General features: G+C 40.1%; 1 protein-coding gene across 15 annotated transcripts in view; it reads left to right on the top strand.

Moving 5' to 3' along the window:
- Eya1 (EYA transcriptional coactivator and phosphatase 1) overlaps positions 1-18368 on the top strand; it is a 311134-nt gene that overhangs the window by 178850 nt on the left and 113916 nt on the right. For 14 of the 15 annotated variants that reach the window (XM_031366906.1, XM_031366904.1, XM_031366911.1 and 11 more), the window contains one exon: positions 11520-11597. In XM_031366906.1, the coding sequence (XP_031222766.1) occupies positions 11520-11597 (78 nt within the window). Of the gene's footprint in view, positions 1-11519; positions 11598-18368 lie in introns of those variants that run through there. The other variant, XM_031366918.1, reaches the window with a different exon arrangement.

Genomic DNA, 18368 nt, shown 5'->3' with positions numbered 1-18368 from the left:
TTTTTTTTTACCACTGTGTTCTATTTCCCTTATAGTGAGCTAAAGGGAATATTTATTTAGCTCAAACTTTGGTTTCTAAAGGCTGATGTCTGTTGGAAATCATTGAAGGGCACATTTAAAACCTGTACCTTTCAATCTGGATAATTTTACTGAAAAGAAGAAAGAGCCATAAACAAACATGTATGTTAATGATGTGAATGATGACCTCTTTAGAAGAAATCTTTGACATATGCAACTCATTTGAGGATAGATGAAAAATGAGATCTCTTCCTCCTCCTCTTCTTCCTCCTCCTCCTCCTCTTCCTCTTCCTCCTCCTCCTCCTCCTCCTTCTCCTCCTCCTCCTCTTCCTCCTCCTCCTCCGTCTTCTTCTTGAGGGCAGGTATAGGAGCTTAGCAGCCTTCTAGCTTGGACACCTGAGCACAGCAATAAAAAATTAATTAATGACTCCAAGTGGTTGGTTATGATAATTCACCTGGCTTTCTACACTCTTGTAAACTTCTTCAGACAATATTGGGGACAGAAGGGGAGAACAAAGTTTTTACTGTGCACAAAGCATTGCAAAGGAACTCAGCAGTTCAACTAAGAATATCAGCTGACCCTGACTTAAGGAGTTCATGGTCTCATTGAGGGAGATACAAATTCTGACTTTTGGCAAAAACCTGAAGGACAATAATATTCCAAAATAGCTTTTGGAGACTAAGACCTTATGCAGAACAGGAGAGTACAGAAGGTTAGAACCTTGTTTTGTGTATAGAACCGAATTTGTGTATTTGGTGAGCCATTAGCAAGTCACAGGCACAGCCTTTTCCTGTGTGAACAACCACTACATCTGTTCAAATGCAAAACTTTTGTTATTAGTTTCACTGCATGTTTTGTGACCCTGTACTTTCTCCATCCGGAGATTAGAAAGAAGCTATCCTTCCTTGGGTTCTGAAATATTTTGGTGTCATTAAAAGGGCTTCATTCTCAAGAAGGCTAGGAGCCACTGCTGCAAACAGGAGTGCCCTCAGAGTTCAGAAGAAAGAGCTCTTCAGCTTGCTAGGTTCTGGCGGAGCTTCAAGGCTGAGGTGCAATTTGAGCCCTTAGGGAATGGGTAGAATTTGAATAGGTGGGGAAGAACTGGAATGCATGCTAATGAGGGAGCACCTTGAACAAAGGTAGAATAGTTTCGGGGACTGGGAGGAGAAAGCTTGAGCTGCTGAAGGAATTGATAGGAGATAGGGTTGGGGGAGTCTACTGGAGCCAGGTCTTGGAGGACCCTGAGTATCAGGCTGAGGAATTTGAACTTCTGGGCCAGTAAGAGAAGCCAGTGAATATTTTGAGAAAGGGACAATACTGTGAGAGTGCTTTGGGTAGCAAGCTGGCACTGCATTCAGGAAATGTTTGGATTGTCAGCTCCAGTATAGTCTTCATCTGTGCAGGGTTTGATGTGTTGGGAACCTGAGCCAGTGGACCAATAGTACTAACTGTGGAAAAAAAGCTAATTAACATTGTGAAGGACCTTTCAAGGGAACCCCTGCATTTACTCTCCCTCTCTCTCTCTCTCTCTCTCTCTCTCTCTCTCTCTCTCTCTCTCTCTCTCTCTCTCTCTCTTTCTCTTTCTTTTTTTCTTACAAGAGGGCCACCAGCCTTAGCCTCTTCACAAGCCACTATCATTGCTGTCTTTCTGTAACTAACAGGTCTTAAAGTTCCCTACCATTTCCTCTTGACTGTGTGTTGGTTACATTTTCCTTACTATGACAGAATGCCTGACACAAGGAGCTGAATCTTCCAGCTAGGGAGGAAAATTGCATTTTAGCTTTGAGTTTCAAAGGTTTCATTTTGCGGTCAGCTGGCTGCATGTACCTGAGCCTGAGGTGAAAAGGAACGCCATTGTTAAAGGGCATGAATTCCACAGCAAAGTTATTCAGGTCACTCGGTGGTCCAGAGGCAGAGAAAAAGGGCCAGGTGACAAGGCCTGTCTTTCCAGAGCAGACCCCTAGTTTCCTTCTTCATCCATCTAGGCCCCATTTCCTACATTCCAGCACTTCCCAGTAATGTGGCAGGATTATAAGACTATCAATGGACTGACTAATGCCTTGATTGATTGGTCAGAGTCCTCAGAATGCAGCCTTTTCTCAGAAGCCTAACCAGCTAGCATGCAAATACCCAGTTCCTGAGCCAATGGGAGACATTGTATATCATGAATACTCTTAAGGTCAAGTGTGGTAAGCATGGCTTGCTATTCATAAGGTTGTACAAGCTGTGCTCCTTTTGAAAAGTTAATATTTTTCTCCCCTGTTGGTACACAGAGAAGATGACTCTAATCCCTGGAGGATGTCAAGTCGTAGTCTCAGTCCAAACACGAAGATGCCACATTTCTAAGTGAGAATCGCCTGGGAGCAAAGCATTGAGTTTACAGCTGTATGTGCTTTTCCATAAAGAAAAATAACATGGTAGCTTAATATAATTCATTGATGTGTTTTTAAAGTCAGGCATATAAAATACACATTTAGGAAGATTTTCTACTTTCATTTATTGTGTAGAATTTCACTCATTTTTTGCTACCTTTCATTTGGTGCATTTGTTTCTATTTGTACTATTTGGTACAGTTTTTTCAAAACCTGTATTTTCACTTTTGCCTATGGTTTAAGAAAAAGAGCTTTTGAATGGATTAGTAATGTCATTGAATCTGAACAATTACTCGGCTGTGTTTTTCTCTCTTTGATCTCTACATCATAATTATTTATGATAATTTATTTATTTACCTGTCTCCTTTCTAAGTCAAGAAGGGCACACTCTAAGGAAACAAACACCCAAAGATATTTTATTTTATAATAATGCCCAAATTGTACCTGATTTCAAATGGCACAAGTACTGTCTGTGTGTGGTGTCCATGAGATTCTTTGATGAGAGAACGTGTATATAAGTTCCCAGAGTGATAATGCAGGGATGTTTAAAACTGTCTTAGATTCATTGATGTTTATATTTGCCTGAGCAATGTGCCCAATGATTTAAATTAAGTAAAACGTCTTCAGGTGGGTGCAGGCCTTAACTTGGTCTGTTCCTTCTATATCTGCTGGGTTCTGTGAGCTATGCATTGGCCTGAGTTGTGTCAAGAGAACAATTTACAAATGTTTCTCCTGCTGTGAGAAAATTATCATACATCAAGATGTATAAGACTATGAGATATTAAGTAGGATTGAAGTGAAGACATATATATATGTATATACATATATATATATATATATAATATATATGGACAGAAAGCTGAAAAGTCAAAGCTATAACTTCTACCACTGTCTTCTTTTCCATCTACCTTGTATCCTGAAAAAGCCACAGACACAGGCTTTGAAGTCAAAGAGAAACAATTCTGCTTAAGTCATACTCATAGTCTTTAAGGAAGACGCAGTGGGATTTTTTAATGAAACTCGAAATATATAATTCAGTCATGGAAAACTTATCCAGTATTAAATATGAGCAGTTAAGAGACTGGCAGAGCTGGAGCTGGGAGAAAGCACTGGCCACTGTGGTTTAAGTGTCTGTTTATGGGGGCACATGGGGCATGTGGTTCCTTCTTAATAGCACATAGACTATAGTGTTACACAGAGTCAGGACAATTAGATAAGACTGTGTGTTTTGTAAGACTCTAATGCATAATGAATAGAGAATAAAAACTTCATTCATGCCTATTGTGTATCTACCTAAGACCGTAGTGCCAGAAGTATTGTACAAATCTAGGCTACTAAAATCTGTAATTGTGTACAGTTGAGAGAGTTGACCTGCTGTTCCAATCTTCCCAGCAGAAGGTAGTTAGGAAGGAGAATGACCATGAGATTTAGAAGGTAGATGGAAAAGAAGACAGTGGTAGAAGTTATAGGTTTGATTTGTCAGCTTTCTGTCACTGTAACAAATTACCCGAGGTAACTAGGAAGAAAGGTACTTGGACTATGTATTTTATGAGTCCATGAACAGGTAGACTCAATACGCTACCCTACCTTCATTTTTAGAGACAGAAGCCAGAGTGTGTTATACATACTCGGCTAGCACTCTACCAGTGTTTCAGTGGGCCATATCATGACTTTTCAGGTTCTGGTCAGAGGAAGGGCACTTTGTCATGGTTGGAACTTATGGTACAGGAAAATCATTCATCTCATGGTAGGGACATGAAAAGATATGAAGAAAAATAAAATTAAATTTCACAACCTTCAGTAACATCATACAGAGAAGATCATCTTTCTACATCAGTCTCTGAGGCATGCTCAAGATCCAAGCCATAGTGCTTGGTAGTGGGTTCTAGGAAATGATGTGGCAGGAGAAATTCAACCAGAAGGGAAACGTGCAGTCTTTGGGAGATGGAAGCTGAAGCTTCTGAGGTGGTGGTGGTATGCTTGGTCAGGCTGTGAGTCAGGTTTAAACCAGGTGATATGTCTTTATGACAACACTGTGTATATATGAATGGAGATTGAGGAGTTATTTATGTAAAAATCATTTTTAAAAGGTATGGATGGCAAGAAAAATTATTGTGAAAGAAAATGGATTGAGGTGGGAAGGAGGTAGAATTATGGAACCCCAGAGTAGACAGAGGCAAGCAATCTGAGGGAAAAGGAAAGATAATATAGTAGAAAAAAGGAATCAATGACTTAAAAGAAAACTGTTGCAGAAAAGGGTTTATTTAGAAGGCTTAAAAAAATAAAACCAAGAAAAGTTTAAGGTCAGAAATTGGGAAAAGCCATGTAAGGAAGTAAGAGAAAGTAACAATGATTAATAGAGTAGAAAATGTAGTCAATGCTGACAATCTAAAAGCCAGTGCCCAAGAGGACAGCTTGCAAAGGATCATGGTTGAGAGACAATTCATGAACAAAGCAGGAGAGAGTAGAGTAGAGCCCTGTGTTCTGTTCTGAGCCCTGCATACAGCATGTCCAAAGAGTCCCAGCCATGGCCCTGGGTAGAGGAGAGGATGCTTTGTGAGACACAAAGAGCCCGTGAAACCAAGCAATGGAGTATCACTGCAAAGGAAGCCTGGGAAAGAGAGACCCGAGGAATAAGGTGCCGGTGCAAGAAGCAGTTCCTGACCAAGGATAGGACTTTTTAACTGAAATTAACCAGCAGACATGCTGCGGGAAGAGGAAAATTTTAATGCAGCTTCAGCATTCTCTAAAAAGTAGTTGGTGACAACACATGGGTGGAGAATGAGGTATGGTTTACAGACTGAGGAATGTGGGAAAGAATCAATGAAGATATTTCAGATACCTGACAAGAAATGGAAAACAGAGACTGCCCCATGATGGGTTATCTCAAGGGACTGAAAAAAGAAAAGACTGTTGAAGTGGAGTCCACCAGCATGTTAACTGGGCCTGTTCTATCATGCTCACTGTGCAGAGCAGCTGGCTGAAGAGTGGGCAATGCAAAGTAGCCCATTCTATGATTAGATTCATTAGGGTACATGAGACTACACAGCACAGAGTGGAGACATGACATGGCAGGCCCTGTGTTCCATACTGGCCACATGAGGCTGATGAGATTGGTGGGGGAAAACAGACTTGAAGCTTGTTCTGAGTGAATCTGGCAGAAGGGAGTAAATGAGGAAAATGGGATGTTTCTCGGAAGTGATGTGGTTTTAGTTGCCATTGACAGGAAGGGACCATGGGAGGTAGAGGATTGTCAAAGCGGGTTTCTCAAGTCCCTGTGTGTCTGGGCCTATGCCAACAGAAGAACTGCTGTAAGATGAGTTTAAATACTGACTGGGGAGTGGGACTGGAAGGGAGTGGAGGATTCAGGACTGATGCTCACCCAGCCTGATGCCATTCCACGGCCATATGTTCTTCTGGACAAATCCATCAAAGCACAGGCTGGCATAGTTCCAGCAAGCAGAGCTACCATTTAGGTCTGAACTTATATGTGGGAGAATTATCACTCATCAAATGGATTGAACACTTCTCTGATTGCCCTGTTAGTTTGGAAATGTGTTTTCATGACTATAACATTTAAAGTTCATCCAGAAGTTGATGAACCTGGAATTATAGTGCAGGGCTTAGTTGGCTGACTGCTGTCACAGCTCATATCACCATGTCCCAGTAGTTTTATAGTCAAGAGTCTCCACTTACAGTATAAAAAGAGGGGTTCCTATTTTCATGTGTCAGCTTACTTTGTAATGAATGGTAGAATTTCCACATTTATTCTGAAATTGTTACTCACTACTAGCCTCTACACCCTTCTCTTGATGGCCTGCTTCTTCAGGAGAAGCATATACTGCTGAAGTAATGTCCAAGGCACTAGTTTCTTAATGTAATCATTATTAAGTCCTGCCTCCTTGAGTTATTCCTAAGAAACTTTGTTTAATTTGATTTGACATTCCTTAGGGAAGACCCACTGATTGGTTTTTTTTTTTCCTGTTAGATCCTCACATTTCTTTTGGCAGCATAAGCTTGACTTTAATCTGGCGCTTCTGATAGATTTTAAGTGTTTTCTTTGCATTCAAAAATGCTTTTGGAACCAAGGATATAGTTCCATGCAGAGTATTTTCCTAGCCTGCAACTCAACTAATATAAGAAACATATTTTAATTTTTCATGCTTAAAGAGATACTGTACGAAAAGAAAAGGTGATTATAAAGCTTGGCCCTTGGCCCCGTGTGCTGCTGGAATGATATAATCTTTCTCTTTCTTTATTCTCATCTGAGTTTATTATACCCAGTAACAGAGGAGAAAAGTGAGGTATTCAACGTTAAGTGCCTTATTCTAGGTTCGCATTCTTGGGTGGTAAAGCTACATTGAAGTACTATTAGTAATAATCTGTGACTTTCAACTCTATATTTGATGTTACTTCATAGTATTACTTCTTTCCAGTAGACAAGAGATGGATGTTCCACAGAGCAGAATTTATACTGCTTGCTGCCTCTATTAGTGATGATTGCGAACATGTTTTCAGCTCCTTCTTGGTACCAGATCTTTCTTATAACATTTTGTGAATCTGTCTTACATTTTGGTAATATAAATAATTAAAAAAACTATGTGAAAAGGATGATTAGGTCCAAAGAGTTAAACTGTAGAAAACCCAGCAGCAGGTGATTAAATGTTCTGACCCCAACACTGATGCTCAAAGGCGTTAGTAGATGGATGTTTGTGGAACATGTGAAAAGTAGTGATGGCCCAGGATAGCTAAGGTCTGGAGTGTGTAGTCACATGATGAAATTTCTGAATACTTCAAAGAACTATGAAACAGTTGCCCAGGGTCAGATGGCAGGACAGAACTTGGAGCAGAGAAAAAAAGAGATGTAGGACTGTCAATAATAGAAAAAAATGGCTACTTTCTAGTACACTGAGGTCATAGTACAGTACCATTTATAAAAAGTCAGCACATGGTATTTAAGAACTGGAAGCTTTGGGGAGATGCTCAGTTATTGTGTTTGCAGGGAGATGCTCAGTCATCGTCTTTGCAGGGAGATGCTCAGTAGTTATCGTCTTTGCAGGGAGATGCTCAGTAGTTATCGTCTTTGCAGGGAGATGCTCAGTAGTTATTGTCTTTGCAGGGAGATGCTCAGTTATCTTCTTTGCAGGGAGATGCTCAGTTATTATCTTCTTTGGAGCATATTGCTCTGTGTGATCATTCAGGTAAGATGGAGTGGGTAAGATTTAAATGGACACGTATTGTCTTTGTGTCTTCAGTTCTTTACATGCCATATAACTGGCATTTAAAAAGCCAGAATAATTAAATCATTGTTTTTTTTTTTGAAGAGTAAGTTTTCCTTTATGAACTTGTGTGTGTGCATGTCTGTCTGTCTGTTGTATAGTATCCATGTGTGTGTACTCACCCACGTGTGCCTGTGTAGACTAAATATTGATATGGAGTGTCTTTTCCACCTCACTTTTAAAACAAGGTCTCTCATTAAACTGGAAGCTCCCTGTATAGACTAGACTGTCTGGCTAGAGAACTCTTGGGATCTACCTGTCTTCACTCTGTCTCCATCACTGATGTTACAAGTATGTGCTGCCATGCATAGTTTATCAGGGAGATATGAACTCAGGTATTCATACCTATACAGCAAGCTCCTTATCCACTGAACTATCTTCCCAACCCCTCAGAGAATATCTTACATCACAATAAATCATTAGGCTTCTGTTGATCCTAGTATTCAATTACAGGACGGATAGAATCATGCTCATCCTGGTAGTTACTCTGTGGAAATCATCTCCTCTTTAACAGAGAGCCTTTTTAGAGTGTAGATTGAGTGGGACTCTGGTTTTTAGTGTATAGATGGCTGTATTTGGATGACAGCAAAAAGGCAATGATCTTGAGACCTCAAAGAGAGTATCACCTTCCAGTCCTTTCTTTCTTCCCTAGTTTTAATGCATTTCAAGAACAATTGCAGTTCCTGGTGGGAGTAAGAGTTACCACTTGATTGAGCATGATCATGCAGAGATGTAGATTTCAGGGGAACAGAGATAAAAAGGGTTTTGTTGTAGGTAAACTTTCTCAGAGTAATTGTATAGTTCAAGCTATAGAATCGTTGACTTTAGATTAGGCAGACTTAAAAACAATTTGGACTAACAACCAAGGCAGTAGAAGAGTTGTTCATCTTTTCTTGACATCTTGACCCGAGAGTTTCTACTTGAGATTATCCCGTAAGCTCACTAGCCTGGCAGCTCCAAGGGTGAGAACTGGCAGAATCCTGCTTTCTAGTCCAACCACAGCGTGGGGCGCTGAGCCTGGGCCTTCTCCTGGCTCTAACTTTGGCAAAGTGCTACTTATTATCTATCGTTTCATTGAGCTTTGGTCACAGGCCTAGGAGTAAAAGAATGTGCCAAATTAAATCACAGTTTTGAGTACTTCCTAGCCTCTAGGTTCAATGTTTACATGTGAGAGAGACAACAAGGTAGTACCTGACTAAGGAGGTTCTGAGACCTTAGAATGACCTGAGGGTTTCTTCCAACAATAGCATCCTAAGAAAGATAACCCAAAATAGGCATTTTCATCAGCTTTCATCTTATCCCATTGTACCCTGTTGCTTAGCAAAAGATGTCTGATTCTGTTATGGGAAATATTAAAAAAATGAGAACTGCCAACTCTCCGCACTCCTGCTTTTCTCATCCCACTACCTCCCCGTGGGGAGCTCCTGCATTCAAGCTGCCAGTGACTCTCTCCAGCCTGTAACTCTCTGCTGCTAGCCACCACAGGCTCTGGCTCGCTTGTCCCTGGACAGCGGTCCCTCTCCACCATCGGTGTTCCCACCTTCCAGTAACCAAGTAAATCAAAACTCTAGAAAACTTATAATTAACCAATCAGATATGTGTATCAATAAATTCTCAATTTAAAAGATGCCAATACGATAATTTCAGAGCCAATTGATAATGATAAAAGCTTTATCCTTATTATTCTAGCCTTATGATTTCGTAACTACCTGTGGCTGTTTAAAAGCCAAGCTGATTCACGCCTGCCACCATCTTGCTTTCTCCTTTCTCCCCAGAGAAGCTGGCTATCTCTGCAACTCTTAGCTCCACCTCCCTTTTCCCTGTCCAATCACAGGCCTCCTCTACACTAATGTAATTGGAAAGGAAAAATCCTGCGACTGATTCAGTGTTCAGTCTCCCATTGGTGATCTGTTTAGAAAGGGGACTAGACCAATTGTGATCACAGGATTTGATGAGGGCCTGTGTCAGGTTTTTAAAGGAACATGAAGTATAATTTGGACATCTTGTGTAGGAAACCCCCTTGTAGTTACTGTTGGCTTTCCTACAGCTGTGGCGGCAATGTCTTGGTTATGAAGAGCAAGAACATTAGGTGGCTGGTGGCATGGGGGGTGGGGGGAGGAAGGAGACAGCAGGCTTCTGTCAGGATGCATTAGCATCAACTAAGACTTCAAACCCAAAACAACTGGCAGAAAAGTAAAAACTTGAGTCAGAACTTGAGTCTCACTGCTGTGTGGTCTACATGAAAACAATCAGGCAGAATGATTTCCATTAGTCTCGGGGTGCATGTGTATTTATGTGTGCGCATGTGTGTGTATTTCTCCCAACTTTGTTTAAAAACCATATAAGAAATTATTTTTTTGAAATGACTGTCTAATCCATATACGTATAATGTTCATGTGAAAACTACTTATCGTTCTGTGTGTGTGTGTGTGTGTGTGTGTAAAATGCCGAAGGCCAGGACTTGAGCTGGTTGAGTCCTCTGCCTAGTACTTTGGAGAGATTGGTAACATCCTGAGACAGAAGAACCATTTTCTCCACCATTTTCTCCCATCCCAGAATGTTTTTACTTTGAGGAAGGAGCCTCTCTCTCGCTGTCAGTACTCTGGTCAGAACCTTCATTTTAGGGAACATAGAGTTTCAGGTCAACTTTAGAGTATTAGTTCATTTGAAATAGAGAATAAGTCATCTTCACACATAGGTTAGGACCAGTCCAGTGATGGTACTCCAAAACCAGATGCATTCTGAACCTAGGGAGGAAAGGCAGATATGCTAAGTTCTGAAGCAGTAAGGCTCTGTTGGTGGTATACAAGGATCCTGTCATACTATTGGGAGTGAGTTTTGTGGACATTCTATAGTCTAAATTGAGAAAAAGATCATATATATATATATATATATATATATATATATATATATATGTATATATGCTTCACAGTATCTTCGATCAGTATTATTTTGAGATGGGAAACTTCTTTTTTTCTTCATAGTGCAAAACAGTATTGATGAATTGACCATATGAAATGTTGTGGTGATAGGAGTTTATTAACTTAAGGTTGAGTCTTCGATTCTGTACTACATTAGATATCTAAAGAAGTGTGTGTGTGTGTGTGTTGTAGTAGTAGTAGTAGTAGTAGTAGTAGTAGTAGTAGTAATAGTAGTAATAGTAGTAGTAGTAATAGTAATAGTAGTAGTAGGTATATGTGAACATACATGTTCAAATTCATGTAGAACCTGCTGGGCTTAAAAATGGCCACTTATTTTTCCCTACTTCTTCAAGCCCTTTTGAATTTTTCCTTCTTATTGCTTGGCTAAATAACAGATTCTGTGCAAACACCAAGAAGTAATTTCAGATTGTATGTTATGTATATTGTAATATTTTCACTAATAAGCACATTTTAAGTATATACTGTAAAAACAAAAGTAATTCATCATTTAAACGAGTGTTTCTTAACCTCTGAGTCTTGATCCTCACAGGGGTCACACACCAAATGTTATGCAAATCAGATATTTGCATTATGATTAGTAACAGTAGCAAAATTATGGTTATGAAGCAGCAGTGATATAATTTTATAGTTGGGGTCATCACAGCATGAGAAACTCTATTAAAGAGTTGCAGCATTAGGAATGTTGTAACCACTAATCTAAAAGGTAACAGAAAAATGTCACAGAAAAATGGACATTCTTATAGAGAAGAAATTTAACATGTGAATTTTTCAGAAAAGTGTCTTGTCCAACTGTGAAAATATTGTATTATAAAATGTTTTTTCTCATTATTTTGGATGTTATATTTTCTCTCCCATATCTTTACAAATGATTACTAATTCCATATATGCTATGTGTTTACTTTTGTAGTTAAGACAGAGCCAATGAGCAGCAGTGAAATAGCTTCAACAGCGGCAGACGGATCTTCAGAGAATTTCTCAGGTGCAGGTAAGGAACGAAACTTAGATCTTCCCATCTGCACTGAGTACTGTCTTTCCTAGCTTATTATATTAGTATATGTGTTTATGTAAGTGAGTATTCACAGATACAGATGCAAGACACAGCTCTCCTCCAAATAGCAAATGAACAGTCCCAGGTTTTATATTCCCTCTGATGTGTTTGCAAGCAACATAGGTGTCCAAAGAAGATAAATGGACTTTTCTTCTCCTCTCCTCAACAAAATTAACTTTATATGTGAATGATGCTTCTCCGTTTATTTGTATCTTTTTTTCTGATCAAGCAAGTCTGAGTAGTCAAAATTTGACTCATGAAAGCATCCTAAGTAGACTTAGTACCATCAAGCTTGACTCTCATCTGAAGGGGTCTATGTTAGGTTGTTTCTGTGAAGCAGTGTGGATCAAGCTTGACTCTCATCTGAAGGGGTCTATGTTAGGTTGTTTCTGTGAAGCAGTGTGATATTCCTAGGTTTTCCTTACTCCTACACTAGCACATGCTCTAGCAAACAGCATACACACTTCATGTCTAAACGTCCACATACTTCATGGTTGTCAGAACAGAAATACTCCAAACATCTTGATGGTGACTTAACCTCCTGTGAGACCTTTGCCACACACTTGCCACGCCATCCAGAGTGGAATATTATATTGAAAAATGATTTCTGTCAGAGGCAGTTCTTAAATTGTACACTTTTTTTTTTGTATTGTCTGCTATGGTTTTAAGGTCTGCTCTGTTTTTAAGATTTGTGTTTTAGAAATACTGTACCTTCTCAGATTTCTGACTAATGGTCAAGTTCTTAGAGTCATATATTTTCAACATACCACAATGGAAAGAACTTACATGCAGATATTAAGTTAAGAATACATGCACAATTTTGGTACTAATGATATTAGATCGGAGCAATAAGCAAATAACAGAGTGAATTATGTCAGTTTCTTTTTTCAAAACACATATGATGGGATATGGTTCCTCCCAGGCAATGTAATTTGTGCCATAATAAATTCACAGATATATGAAAATGGTCCAATTTCAGGGCTTAATGGGATGAACAACTGAAAAATTATCCCAGTGGTTTGACAGTAGCAGAGGGAAACCCAAGTCTGAAGAGCACCCACATGGTTAAGATTAGGCCAAGGTAGACTATCGGAAAGACATCCCAGACTACAAGGTGACACTCGGTTCTAGGAAACAAGGAGCCATAGCTCACGTGGAACTGTGCATGTGTTGGGGAGACACTGACTGATTGGCTACCTCATTGGAGGGGAGCATAGCACAGAGGACATGGAGTTGTGGGAGCTGACAATGCCATTCCCACTGGGTGCTTTGTGGACAATTGAATGTACTACAAAGGGAGTGCTTTCAGAGGCCAAGGAGACTAGCAGGTTCTGGAGTTGTTTTAGGTTCTGTGCAGTGGGAGACACCAAAGGACCGGCTGACACATTAATTATTCATAGTTATAAGCACAAGGGCAATGTATTGGAGACATCTGAATCCAAAAGAGTCCAGTTTTAAAGTTTTTCATTAATTTAATTAAGAAACATTGAAGTGGCCAGGCAGTGGTGGCACATGCCTTTAATCCCAGCACTTGGGAGGCAGAGACAGGCAGATTTCTGAGTTCGAGGCCAGCCTAGTCTACAGAGTAAGTTCTAGGACAGCCAGGGATATACAGAGAAACCCTGCTTCTAAAAACCAAAAAAAAAAAAAAAAAAAAAAAAAAAAAAAAAGGAATCATTGAAGAATTGTGGTAAAATTCTGGCAATGGGAATGAGAACATGAGGGATGCGATACATTTATGATATAAAGTTTAAGTCATCTATGACCAATGGCCTTTGGGTCAGTCAAGCCAGAGAGAAGCAGAGCTAGGCACCCATGGAGCACGTCTCGCTCTGTAATGTAGGATATGCTGGATGAGAGCACAGGCTACCTTAAGATGCCAGATAGAGTAAGCGCTAAAGCTCAGAAAGTTTGCAGATGGAGACTTTGGAATACACAGGATGGTAAACTTGGAATTTATTAATGTTGAAGCCAGAAACCAGAAACCACCCTCCTCTTACACACACACACACACACACACACACACACACACACACACACACACACGCCCCAAACAAACAGAATGATGACGTGAGAAAATCTTAGTTCTATGAAGTGAAAGGGCAGCTTCTATAGAACACAGTGTTGGAAACCTATGGTGATGCGTACCTTTAGCCCCAACATTCAGAGCCAGAGGCAGGCAGAGCTCTGAGTTTGAGACCAGCCAAGTCTACAGAGTGAGTTTCAGGACAACCAGTGCTACACAGAGAAAGTCTATCTCACAAAACCAAAATAAAATAATAAAAAATAAAATAAAATAGTACTATCTTTAGTGTGATCACAGTTTTATTTTTAAAGAAAGACAATTTCTTTGCAGGGATGTGTTTCTATGTATATGAGAACAAAAATGGTGTTTGTATCTGGGTAGTGGGATACATTTTGAATTTTTTTTCTGCTATTGTCTATTTTCCATAGTTTCTTTATTGGATATATGCATATATATGTGTGTATATATATATATGTGTATGTATATATATGGCACTTATAGATTCAGAAAGTAGTATTATTAAATCGCAAATTAAACAGTTTTACTAGAGGAGAGTAACAGAATTTGAAGAGATTTTGCCCCTGTTTGTATTTTCAAGACCTGTGGCAGGCCATTTATCTTTGCTCAGTAAAGTAACACATGAATAAGTGAATTCAGTCTGAGCTTTCCTCTGAAGAGTGAGGATTAGCAAGACCCATGATTTTACAGAGTTGGAGGAGGCAGAGAACATGCCGGAAAATGGGAATGCATGGTGAGGTGGCTTACAAATGTAAAAGAGGGCAGACATACAGTCAGAGGTACAAACAAAGCTGGAGTTCTTGAACATGGACTATGTATTCACCCAGTAAGTGTTCCCTTTAAAGCAGTGGTTCTCAACCTGTGGGTTGCAACCTCATTGCGTAGGGTCACATGTCAGACACATGTCATAGCAGATATTTACATCATGATTTCTAACAGTGGCAGAATTACAGTTATGAAGTAATAATGAAACAATTTTATGGCTGAAGGTAACACAATCTGAGGAACTGTATTAAAGGGTCGCAGTGTTAGGCTTTAAGGCTTAACAACCCAGGTAGAAAGACCTTTGGTTTGATCCAGAGTCAAGAATGTGGAGACAGGATGTGAGGGAAAGTAGAGGTAAGAGGACTGAGAGGATTCACAAGGGTTAATAGAATAGGTATCCTCCCTTCAGTTGCCTGAACAGAGAAGATACAAGCCAATAATAACTAGACAGGAGACAAAGGTGCCAAGAATCCTGCATCTCACGATAGCCTTGGAAAAGATGTAAAATGGGTAAAAGGGGTTGGATATTCTGGAAAGAAAGAATCTCCTCTAATTTCCAACACAGTGGGATGGCACCACACAGTTCTACAATTAGTTCTCTGTACTTTCCTGCTTAGCCTTCATCAGTACTTTTGAAATTCTTATTCATTATCTGTCTTCCTGTTTATGGTATAGACCCATGAGAAACAGACTTTCCTGGTATTAGCTACACTTATAGTGCCAATAGTCATAATAATATTGAGTGCATTAGTGGTGCTTGTTATACATTCCTAAATGAAGAAAGGAAATGGCCAATATTCTTGTGGTTTGAGATGTAAAATGAAGAAACAAAAAGCTTAGACTATAGTCTTCAGCCAGAGTAGACATCTGAACAGAAAAAGAGAAGTTCCAGGATAATGATATTGGGACCTATTGGGAGATACTGCCAAATACTAAAGACATTCACAGTGTAAGAGAGTGTTTAGGAGGTAATCATCCTGGGGATGTTAAAGAGCTTTCATGAGCTACAGAAAATGGAAGCATTTCTAGAAGTACAGGACAAATGCTTTGACGAAGAACTTGGCTGGGGTCCTTAGAACACCTTGAATCTAGGACATTTGGCAGCTGCTATTTTGAAAAGATACCTAGGAAAAGCAAGTCCCCAGAACAGAGCTTAGGTGAGGATGGAGGGATACATTGTAGGATCTAGAAAAGATCCTATTTTCTAGAGGGAAGTAGTGGGTGACCAGGAGAGTTGGGTGAAGCTCGAAGAAGCAGTGTGCTGTAGAAATGAAGTACTTTCATCCTCTTAGAAAACAGTCAGCAAGGGGAAGGACGTGCAGGGCCAGTCTGGTGGTACCAATGTCATTCCCTTTCCCACCCTCAGTGGGGACACTAGAGGAGACTGCTCTGTTTGCCAAGGCATGATTCAAACTTGAAAACTGCAAAGTTGTTTATTGTGTTTTGAAACAATTGTGATGTTTTGCTTGTTTACTTATCACCAGTACAAAGTAGTTAATTAATAGACTAATTAATTGTGTGTGTGTGTGTACTCATGCATGTATACACACATATATGCCATTGTATGGAGTTCAGAGACCAACCATCAAGAATAAATTCTCTCCTCCTACCATGGAGGTCCCAGGGGTCAAACTCAAGTCTAGAGGCTTATGACCAAGTGCCTTTATCTGCAAGCTTTCTTTCTATCCCTGGCACAATTATTTTAGTCATTTAAAAAGCTTTAATGCCCACAGGTACTATAGACATGTTTGTAAGGCTTTTGCCTAACCTGTCAGTTGTCCCAAATCTTAATTTATTACTAATTTTGTTAGTTAAACATCTGTTTATGCAATCAATCATACATTGTCTAGTGGTATCAAAAATAGAAAATAGTGTACTGTTTGGAGAGGAAAGCCTTATGAATGAAAAGTATGGTTTCCTTATTAACTGGTTCTGAAAATATGTAACTTTGAAGCTCTGATTTTAAAACAAATGAAAGGTGTTCACAGAATAGTGGAGAGTGGTCATCTGAGTATAGTCTGTAGTGAGTGAAGGAAGGAGTTTTGTCTAGGGGGCTTGAACTTGTTGGTACTTCAGGTTTTTGCATAATCTAACTTTAATCTTTAGGGGATCATTGTTTTGAGGGCTGAGGGGTAACGCAGCAGCCAAATCCTTGTCCCAGAAGCTTGAAACATGAATTTGATTTCCTGTGGCCACATAAAACTTGAAGCATGCATTCTCAAAAAATAGGATGGAGAAGTGATTGAGGAAGACACATGCATGCACTTGCAAACCACTGCATGGAAAGGCCTTTATGTGGACACAATAGGATCAGAAGATCTGAATTTCCCTGGCTCAGAAAAAAAGTTGACTGGTTTCTCACATCTTCCTGGAGGAACCAGTGGTTCATGAGTCACAGTCACAGGCCAGGATCTTGTTAGGGAAAATTTATAAAGAAAGAAGAAAAGATAGGCTAGGTGGGGCTGATGTAGGCTGTCTGCCAATCTATACATTTCAGCAAGCCCACCAAGGAACTCACAGGTACCCCAGACTTGCTGTCTTGTCAAGTGTGTTGACACTGGCCAGGTGGGGCCCTTGAAACAGGGGCATCCCTGCATCTATGAAGATGGATTTCAGAACTTGGCTGTGTATGCCTTGCTAAGTTACTTCCTTCAGTGGAGACATAGGAGGAGCTTTCTCTTACTGCTCTGTGGGGGGACTAAGGCAGGGCAGTGAATGAGTGGACATAGGAAGCTGGCAGATTTGAGTTCTTTGAAGTGTTCTGATCATTCTGATCTGACTGAGGGGTATAATGCCAGTGAAAACTGGGCTGCCTCCTGGAAGTGTGGACTGAGGAGAGGGGACTTCTGAGTGCTCTCGCAATCTGCTTGGTGGATTCACAGGTTTGAGATTGTTATTAACTTTGAATCCTTTCCCCACAACAAGATTGTGGGAGTGTCTTTACATTATATGGTAGAAGGAAGAGAAAGACTAGAATAATCACAAACGTGCTAGCTGATAAAGAGATGTGGATTGTCTTGTCTCCAGAGCGCTATGATTCCTTTCATATAGAGTTAGTGAATGGATAATGTGACTGTTGTTTCTACCCTCATAACAAAACTTTAATAATCCCATTTGTTCTCAATTAGTTTGGTTTCAGGACATTAAAACCAACTGGGATTCCTGAACTACTGTTGTAAAAGCAGTTTAGGCGATTAAGGAAGGGCACTTGTGGTTTACCATGGTGTAGACACTTGACTGTTGGCTACCAGATATTTGCTGGACTCTTATATGTGGTATGTTATATGGCAGTTGAACTCCATAGTAATTTTAAGTGCACTCACTTAGGAGAATAGCAGTAAGTCTTCATGGCTTTGCAGATATGGGCAATGCTCCAACAAAGTGTGGAGAAAGAAGATATTATCCTGAAGAAAGTCTCTGTGGCAGTAGGTTTGTCCACCAGAGGAAAGAAGAGTATTATAAGGCAAGGGGTCTATCTTGAAGAACATCCAGTATAAACGTAAAACAGACAATGCGTATAGGAGTCCTGAAGTCCAGGCCGATTGCATTGTACCAGAAATAGCAGAGTATGACAGCCTCAGTCTCCTCGAATACTCTGCCAAGGAATTTAGTTATTCCTTGAGTAACATGAGTGGCTACAAGATTGTGAGCTATAGAAGGATGTGGAGTGACTTCATTGAGGCACTGTGACAGGAGAGAGGAAGGGTGGGGGGTCATGGTGGCTGCTCCTAAGTATCCACAGGGCTACTGCAGTCATCTCAGTGTGACATGGTGAGAAGTTGAAGCAGGGCTTGAGTCCTAGATGAGGGCTAGTTGTTCAAGCCATGGCTAGCTCAGCAGGCCTCTTTAGGGATGTGTGTGTAAGCCATGGCTCAGCAGGCCTCTTTAGGGATGTGTGT

This window comes from Mastomys coucha, unplaced genomic scaffold (genome assembly GCF_008632895.1).
Source record: "Mastomys coucha isolate ucsf_1 unplaced genomic scaffold, UCSF_Mcou_1 pScaffold14, whole genome shotgun sequence".
Taxonomy (NCBI): Eukaryota; Metazoa; Chordata; class Mammalia; order Rodentia; family Muridae; genus Mastomys; species Mastomys coucha.
Note: the sequence above shows the minus strand (reverse complement) of the source record. Positions and strands in the feature narration are given on the sequence as shown.